Here is a 9681-nt window from a genome sequence, read left to right on the forward strand (position 1 = left end):
AGAAAGATGCTACGTTCCTCGCACGTCAAAGAACCCTGTTGTGGTATTTGATAGGAGTAGGAACCTTGGCGCTCGGCATATGGAGGCTATATTGCCCAACCCTATCCACCTCTTCCTATTTCCAGTGGCAATCAAAAATCGTCGACCCTATTATCCTTGCGTCCCATCTCATTTTTCATTTCATCATCATTTCATGTTCATTTTATCATCCATTTCATGTTCATTGCCCGGACATATCTGAAATATTGCTGTTTGGGCTTTATACACCAAATCATTCAATCGCCTGATTTTTACCGAGACTGAGACTTAAATCCACCGTGAACAAGTATCAAGTGCATAACATTATTTTATTCCAGACGCCGTTTGAATGAAGGGATATTTTAGAGAAGCTTCGCAGGCTTAATTTAAAGCCGCAATGTTTTGCCCCGAGGTGTAATTTAATTCTGAAAAGGTCATTGTTTTAACTGGACTACTTGCCTTATTAGAAGACATGCTGCGTAACTGAAACAATAATAAGAACAATTTTGAAGCATTTATTTCTAATTTTTCTAACTGATCGAGTTAAAATTCTCGAAAAATCATGGTGTGTCATCGACTTTTTCGATCTAGTACCCAAGCATGTTAGCTTCTAAATCTCCTTCTCTCGGGGAAATACCCAACGATTTAAATAGACTTTTACGTAATAGTTGTTAAATTCTAAACGATCTGACGAAGTGTAGGAAAACACAAATGTTTAGCTTTAGTTTAAACTTCCGAAAGTCATTCAAGTGGAGTGTATAGCCTTTGGTAAGTATAGTAATATTATCAGAATTCATATAAATTAAAAACTACCGGAAATTACTACTGGTTCGGTAGCTTGCGATGGTTGGGATTTGATAACAATTAACATTCATCCCAGGAATGTGTATGTTATTGACCTTACACGTATTTATTCACGTTTAAATAGCCCTGCATGCAATGCGTTTTCAATGCTTTAAACTGTCTTGTGTGTTTATCAAACACGTGGGGTATGTGAGTTTGAAATAGCCAAAAATATTGTCCGTCCGTCTCTCTCCTCACCGGTCATTCTTTTCTTCACGTTGATAACAAGGTAACTTAATTAGCATAACTATGATTCTCCATGCTGTACAATTGTATGACAACAAATTAAAATTTATTATCATGTCATAATATTGATATTACAAGAGGCAAAGACCCAGAGACTTTGGAAAAAGGGGGAGTAAGGCTATTAGTTGTTCATTTTTCAAATATTTTGCACGTAAATAACAAAATTTTCCAACAAAAGGGGTCCGGAACCATTTGTATCCACTAATGCATCTAGGCCATCTAAGGGTCTGTCTACACATACCACCACAGTAAGTGTAACTTAAAAAAAAAATCACTCACACTAAGAATTTTCAAGTTATGAACAGACGGAGGAACAGAAGAACAAACCCAACGTTATCAGAATTTAACCGAATGCAATTTCATAGATGTATTACAAAAGAGTAAAAAATCAATGAGATTAGGTCATTTATCAATTAACAGACTCTGACTCAGTTGTGGTTTGAAACACAGGAATTTTATCGATTGAACAAGGAGACATATAACATACATGTATACCGACCGCGCGAGACTATAAGGGAAGTAAATTTCATCCCTTTCGTACAATACGTGCATAGTGTATTAAATTTCCTGACCAAACTCGAGCAATGAATATTTCCTGATTATCCACACGTTCATTTTTTTTATTAAGATGAACTAAGCTTCTAGAGACAGGAACTAACTGATCGCCTTCCGATAAACAGTAGACTTTGCACTGTTTCAGTGGCCTGCAGCACCGTACCGGAAACACAGAGACATCGAAGCAAAGACAATACACAATTTGTTGTGTATACATTCCGTGAGGAGCGAACATGTTCCTTTAAAAGCCCAACTTTGGATAAAACAGAGGACGAAGATGCATCAATAGAAAAAAAATCAACAAGAACGGTAAGTGGGGTAGCTATATTTATATATACCAAACATGATTAATAATTATTAATTGTACTTACTTGTAATAAATATATATTTTGTTTAAACATGTACGTGTGTATGCTATTGTTGATGTTAATGTCATTTAATTACGATTGTTTATAAATGTCTATGTCCCTTGAGGACCCTTAATTGGAAAAAAAATAAGAATTATCTTCCTCCTCCTCCTCCTTCTCGTACTACTTCTTCTTCTTCTTCTTCTGTATAATTATTTCGGTGTACTGGTAAATACCCAATTAACAATATACACACTTTTAAACTATTTATGAGTTTTCCCTAATATATCTAAAATTCATTTTTCCATGTATTTTCTTATCTTTTCATAATTAAGATAATGTATATGAAAGTCCCGTAATTTTTCATTAGAAATCTGAGATCGAACGAAACACATATTAATAAGTTAACTTTCGTTTCTTTACAAGTGTAGTTACATTGAAGTGCACTGTAGTTCGAGAACTGCTTTTTTATACGAATACAACAGCCATTGCAATGTAATCTTACTTTTTTTCTTCATTCGCCACACCTTATATACAAATATTGCCAAAATCTCAGACAGAAAAGTACTTGTAAAACAAACATAATTAGACTTATCTAACCTTTGACCGATAACAGTTGAATATCAATAAATTTCATGTAATTGAATTATTATCAACTTAGTTTTTTTTTCTTTTTTTTTAGAAAAAAATAAGTGTTGTTGCATTAGCATGTGTTTGCTTTGAACACGTGCACCTGATATTCACATTTCAAAAATATCCATAACTATTACGTAAGATTACATTCCTTGGAAAGTAAAAATTGTCGATCAAACGCTCACTGAATTTCTGCACGAACACTTTAAGAATTAAAACATGAGATATTGGGTGCTGCTGCTTATAAAGATGATGTAATTTTCAGCAGTTTTGCTCTCGTATCAGAACATCTTTTAAGTATGTGTAGAGATGTAGTACTCTTAAATGTTATTAATAAGATCAAATCGAGTATAAAACTTGCATCATTATCTTAAATAAGATATTGTTATTTATTTCGTCTTTTTTCATTTAAGCTTTGAACCATGAGAAAGAACTGTAGCTCCAGTCGACATCGACGAAGATTTGATTTAAAATTTGCTTCAACTTGATGTTTAGAAAACACACGTCAAACGTGATAAATTTACAGGGAGGCCGTAAAGAACACGAAGATGTCAACAAACTAAGCCGCTTGATGAACCATGTCGATATATTGTCGATAAAATGACAAGTTTGAATGGAACCAACGACACCGAATCTTCGGAATATTACGGACCTTTGCTGACCGGAATTTTCGGATCTTGGTTAGTTTTGATAATCATTTTCGCCGTTGTAGGAAACGTGCTTGTGATGTTGGTGATTTTACTCGATAAAGAAATGAGACATGCTCATAATGGAACCAATTTATTTTTATTCACTTTAGCTGTATCTGATGTCATGACTGGAATATTTATAGCACCGATATCCCTGCATACTCTAATTATCAAACACTGGGATCTAGGTGATTTGATATGCCGAGCAAATTTATTTCTTAATTCGCTATTCCTCTTTACTTCTGTTCATTGCCTCATGTATATAAGCATCCATAAGTATTTGTCTATCAAGCGTTTGTCAGTGTGTGATCAACTTCCGGTTAGCAAGTATGCATGCTATGGAATGATATCCGCCGCCTGGATTTGGGGATTACTATTTTCCGTTCTGGCCTCCACCGTTTTAAGCCATGCAGAATACAAAATAAAAACTACACAGTGTGGACCACAGTATCCTTTGCACGATGCACAATCTATCATAATTTCTATTGGGAATTTTACATTGAATTTTCTTATTCCGTTCGGAATTATGTTGATAATGTACTTGAGAATTTATTGCATCCTGAAAACGTCTGTGGCATTTAGACGAAAATCAACTGTCCATTATAAAGAAACCAAACTCCATGCCGGTGACGCCACGGCCATAAATACCCTGGTCATTGTTTTGACGTGTTTCTTCGTCTGTTGGCTTCCCTACATGTTCTACACAATATATGTTTTCTTTACTGTAGACAGACGCACATTACCGGCATTCCTCAATCCTCTGGTAAGTAATCTCAGTTGTCTACAACGGTGCATCGCACTTGTACTTTTTCTTACGTTTGTTCAGGCATTGAATAAGGGACGACGGCTGAAAGGGGCGATATAGGATAGGTAAACTGAATTAAGATACTATAAATAATTCTTTTTTTTAATTTTTTCCTGTCTTTTTTAGTTACATATTTTGATTTTAAATCAATTTAAAGGCATCTGATACATGCAATGTATCCCGATTTGAGGTGTAAAACCACTATTAAAAGTCCCATTACTTTCTATGTTGAATTAAGCAATTTTCAAGGTCCCAATCTTTTTTTTTTAAATTTGTTAAAATGAACAGGTTTTATCATATAGGGGACCCTTTAAAGACTCTCTCATAAAATTTGCAGCAGACCTTTAATGGCTTCTAAGAAAGGACGGTGAAGTGAAAGTAGACAGGTACTAAAAATACTACTTTCCTTTTGGAAATTTGACAAATCAATGGGTTAAGATCTAGACTGACAAATTATTCTCTACATCAGAGTTCAAAACTGTTGTATTCGGTGTGTACCTGACATGATAAGCTTTCAGAAGATACCAAGTTGGCATATACTGGCTAAATCACAAAAAAAATATACAATGCATCCTAAGAACTACTTTGTTTTTTACGGACTACTTTCTGGTATGTGCAGGCGACTGGTTCCCCTTACTAGTGGTATTATACCTTGACTGAACGTTTATCGTTAGCCTCCCATGCGAGATTCGGTATAATTTTGGTATTATACCACTGTACGAAAGAGTAATCAAGGGAACCAAGGTTATAGCGGTAATCAAAAGAATGTAATCCAGGGACAAAGACCAGACATGGAAAACAGACATAAACAACAGAGAACATAAAGTAACTAAAATCATACCTACAAAGTAACAAAAGCGAATCAGCAACTCGGACTCAACTAAAATCTCGAAGCATGGACCAGGTGCACCGGTAGGGTAAGCGTCCTCTGCTTTTTCTAGAAACACCCGCCGAGTTGCTCATAAAAATTCAAGTCCGGGGTAGACGAAAAAGGAAAGGAAAACTATGACACGATGAACAAATCTGTTTTCATGGTGATACATCGTAACGATCCACGAGTTCATGATGGCGCCCATAAAATTTCTGCAGTGATGACTTCAATCTTGTAGCCCTGTTCCAGAAGCCTAACTGTAAGATGTGTAGCGCGATACAAAAAAGTCTGCGTAGTTACGGCAAGCTCTGGCATAACGTATGAGTTATGATATGAAAACTCCATACGCAGGTGCTGAAGGGATGTTGCCACAGATGAAAGGAAAGTTGACAATTCTGAATGAAAAGTCGTCACGATAGTTTTCATTTACCATCGATCTCTAAGCGTAGGTCAGGATATGAGGTTGACTTCACAGTGTCTGTAGTATCCTTTATCTCAAGTTTTTTGCATTTAGGGGTAGATGCGATGTATCAAGCCCCCTAAACTAGGATTACTTAATGATAGTAAGCCATCTATATAGCGGAAACTGAGATTAAAGGATCTAGCTAAACAACGTTCTTTCTTTTGGATCAGATCAGCTATAAAGTCAGCCTCATAAGAGTGACAGAATAGGTCAGCAAGTAGAGGGAGTGAAAGAATCGTTGACTCTTGTTAGATTATATAATGCTGTTCCTGGTACATGTATTGCTGAAATTCTGTTTCTTGTCACATGGTCACAAGAACAATGTACGGCATCACGGTTTATTCCAATCTCGACACAACTATGACCTGTTACATAACAATTAAAATTATATACACTTGAATTAGAAATAGAGACCACGACTTATGACCCATCGACCTTAATGGTTCAGCAAAAGAGCAAACCAGAGACTTACTAAGAACATGCTCTAATGCTTCAATCCTAGCAACATAAAATTACACTTCCATCTAAACCTTGACTTTTGATTTCTGTAGCGGTCATTTGATATTTTCTACGGTACAAGTTCTATGCTGAATAAAAACCATTTTGTACAACTCGAAAAGACTTGTAACAATATTGTTTTATTTCAGCTTTCAATGCTTTAGTTTTTCTATTACAGGCTTATTGCTTTGGTTTTTCTAATTTCTATTACAGGCTTATTGCTTTGGATTTTCTAATAGCGTTTGTAATCCAATTATATACGCTTTCCGGTTTTCAGATTTTAGGAAAGGATATATGCATATTCTGCGGAAAATATATTGTCGGAAACAAACAGGTTTGTGAAACATTTAAAAGTATTTAGCAGACTATAAAATATTTGGTATTTTTGTAGAAGTTCATATAGTAATTCTTACCAAGTCAACCACTTTAATTTTGACAAAATTAATGTGTTACAGCGAGTTGAATTATTTTCTTGATGTAAAACAGTTGAACTATAACTACATTGCATAATTAACAGGAATTTAAATTTTTATTACATACGGATTGTCCTTCCTACTCTGTTCCATGAACATCATCATTGTGTACGCTGTAAGATAGGTTTTGATTTTGGATGAAGAGAATACATGTCAGACACAAGGTTTATGATTTCAAAATGTAGGAGGCACTGGTTTAATCACCAAGTCTTTATTGTTTAGTCTCAAAGGAATGCTAAAGTAAATGCCTGCTTTGTATGTTTTCTCATTAGAAATTGGCACTGACTATCTTCTAGTAGAAGTATTAGCAGAATTAAATGCAACTGTTTTTTTTTTCAGGTGCAGAAACTCCTGCATTTCAAACCACTATACATGACAGTCATGAACATATTGATCTTGTGCCTGTTTCAATAGCGGGGCGTTGTCAACATACAGATTCTCAGTTATGACATAAAACTTTAACAGTTCCGAGCATTTGGATTATAATGGCATTGGCAGATTTCCAGTCAATTTTGAAAATATGACTTCGAAAAACGTACCATGCACGTAGTGTTGTTACACGGATGTTGTTTGGTATACACTTAAATGGTTACTTGAACTACAGCGGTAGACCCAAAGAATTCCGAAAGGGGATGTTGATTAGTCTAAGGAGGGCCATATCAGTCAATCTCAGTGATTCTCTATAAAAGCAACCAAAATTTTCGAATATAAAAGGGGTACCCTCACATGTAAATATACTTAGTACATTTGTACCATGCAGCATGTCAGTAATATGTGAAGTTTTCAAAAGCTAAAATGTTTTTAATTTACATTGTCCAAAATTTTTAGTTTACTGAATTTATGTCTCGGTTTGAAAGCTTGACTTTTCCATCCGATTGACAGAAAGTTATCACAAAACCCTAGCAAAAATCTTATTGCAAATCAGACCTTGATTTGTGGCTCAGGAGAAGTTGCGTTTACGAGATTAAACATATAAAACCCTTAAGTTTTAAACCCTTAATGTTCTCCTTTGGAGTCTCCCGAAGTAAAAATATCCCTTCATGCACATCTTTATACGACACTAAACCTTCATCAAAAGCCCTTAAGCGTTGTAGAAGGAGTTGTGTCGCCGAGGTTTAAACAAGAAATGTGGTCATACAGACAGACAGACAGACAGACGGGATGATTCAAATATACTACCATCCCGGATATTACTTTTTGAACGGAACAGTAGCATACATGGTTAATTTAAGACTGATATTCAATAGAATTATTCATAAATTCGGAGGAATATTACGTAACTGCTATTGCACCAAAAAGTCAAAAAGTAACAAGTTGCAGGTCAATCTTCTCAACAGACCTTTAACCCCCTATATCCTAAGGCGCTTTAGGCTGACATGTTCCTACATTTAGTATGAAGCCTGTTTTTTTTACAATGGCTACTACAGAAAAAACACAGCAGAGCATGGATATTGTCGAATAAGCATCATAATCGGGGATGTGTTCAGCTTTTGTTAATAACATTACTACAGTTTTACGAACATCGTCAAAATGTGATTTTCTATCTGATAGATCTATCGGAACAAATCGAAGTACCTAGAGGTCATACGATTTACTACTGTATTTTATCAGTCATTACTACAGAAGTTTTATGGTCGAGTTGCTCATTTGCTTTTGTTAGTTTGTATATATGATTTTAGTTACTTTGTGTTCTTTGTTGAGTAAAGAAAACAAGTCATGACCTTTCATACAGTATGGTTTTTTTTTTTTACATAAAGCTACATTATCAATATGTCTGTTTTTCTTTTCCTAATTTCAGTCCCAAAACCAATATGGTTTTGCACCATTCACCTTTGTCATATTTCAATTGCAAAAACTAACACTTAACAATTTTGTCATCTTTAAGAGGGAAAAAATCCTCAAACTATATCTGTCCTCTTCCCATACAGATATATTTACCCTACCGGTGCACCAGGTCCATGCCCTCAATTTTTAGTGAAGTCCGAGTTGCTCATTTACTTTTGTTGCTTTGTATGTATTATTTTGGTTATTTTATGTTCCATTTTATGTTCTTTGTTGTGTGTGTCTGTTTTCCATGTCTGGTCTTTGTCCCTGGATTACATTCTTTTGATTACAGCTATAACCTTGGTTCCCTTGATTACTCTTTGATTACCGCTATAACCTTGGTTCCCTTGATTACTCTTTGATTACCGCTGTAACCTTGGTTCTCTTGATTACTCATTACCATAAACGTGACCATAATAAACCTCAAAACTAAACACAAATAAGTCATAGAAGAAGTGATAATAATACCCCTCCCCCCACCCCCCCCCCAATAAAAAAAACCAACAAAACAAAACAAAACAAAAACATACAAAATGAGGTAATCAACAAAGTTCTAAATGAAGAATTTACTGTCCTGATAACCAGTTACAGTGGCGGATTCAGAAGGGGTGCAGGGGTTAACTTCCCATTTTTATTTGAACATTTGACATTTTCATGTGTAAAATTGATAAAAATGGCAAATAATGTCCTAGCACATCCCCCTTTTTACAGGAAAATTTGTCAGTTGTCATGTGCAAAATTGATTAAAAAAACGGCAAATAATGTCCTAGCACCCCCTTTTTTCTTTGGAAAATTTGTCATTTTCTTTTGTTAAATTGACAGCATCTCGGCTGGCACCCCTCCTTTTCAAAGTGTTTGGATCCGGCCCTGCCAGGAAATTATATGAAAAACGATGTAGAGGGTAATAAAGAGTATAACTAAATGAAGAATGTACTATGAGTTGAATGTGATTTGCAGAAATTGATGAAATGCCAAAGGAATCAATGTTCTACCATGGTATTACTTTGTATGATTTGATTTTAAAAAATTAACTGTGACCTATCTACAATCATGACACTATTTTATACCAATCTGCTTAATAATCTGAAAGATTTTATGTTATTTAAACTGACCAGTTGCTATAGTAAGACTTGATGAAACTCATAAAAATTGAACTGTTGTAAAGCTGCCAACACCCTCTAAAGTGTCATAACTTAAAAACGTAAAATCCATAGATGGTTAAAATCAAAAAGAAGCTTCCAATAACCGCAAAAAAAAAAAAAAACAATTTTACGAAGTTTCATAAAAAATAGTGGAAGCGTTTGTGAGATATCAATTTGAAATCTTTGGAATCCAATAACATATGACAAGATACACTTGTAGGACAAATGCTATTTGTTATAAAGCCACCGAATCATGTATGTAATGTTCGATATA

At 34.9% G+C, this 9681-nt stretch overlaps 1 protein-coding gene across 3 annotated transcripts; it reads left to right on the plus strand.

The window, feature by feature from the left end:
- The first annotated feature begins 638 nt into the window (after nt 1–638).
- On the plus strand, nt 639–8212 carry LOC148602411 (trace amine-associated receptor 1-like). 3 transcript variants are annotated; one of them, XM_088552015.1, is made up of 5 exons: nt 639–786; nt 1808–1971; nt 3056–4094; nt 6182–6302; nt 6781–8212. In XM_088552015.1, the coding sequence occupies exons 3-5, from the start codon at nt 3243–3245 to the stop codon at nt 6888–6890; spliced, it is 1083 nt and encodes a 360-aa protein (XP_088408141.1). In that variant the 5' UTR covers nt 639–786; nt 1808–1971; nt 3056–3242; the 3' UTR covers nt 6891–8212. The 3 variants fall into 3 exon arrangements, with proteins under 3 accessions (XP_088408141.1, XP_088408140.1, XP_088408142.1); XM_088552014.1 differs by having other exon boundaries at nt 660–786; nt 1736–1971; XM_088552016.1 differs by lacking the exons at nt 639–786; nt 1808–1971 and adding an exon at nt 2815–2939.
- Nucleotides 8213–9681: the final 1469 nt, after the last annotated feature.

The sequence above is a fragment of the Perna viridis genome, chromosome 11, assembly GCF_037379345.1.
Source record: "Perna viridis isolate PV_CMFRI_1.1 ecotype Kerala chromosome 11, ASM3737934v1, whole genome shotgun sequence".
Classification (NCBI taxonomy): Eukaryota; Metazoa; Mollusca; class Bivalvia; order Mytilida; family Mytilidae; genus Perna; species Perna viridis.

Coding starts and splice junctions, on each gene's coding strand:
- LOC148602411 (XM_088552015.1), top strand. CDS start 3,243: ATGACAAGTTTGAATGGAACCAACGACACCGAATCTTCGGAATATTAC. Junction 4,095..6,181: donor CGGCATTCCTCAATCCTCTG/GTAAGTAATCTC, acceptor TTTCTATTACAG/GCTTATTGCTTTGGATTTTC. Junction 6,303..6,780: donor ATATTGTCGGAAACAAACAG/GTTTGTGAAACA, acceptor TTTTTTTTTCAG/GTGCAGAAACTCCTGCATTT.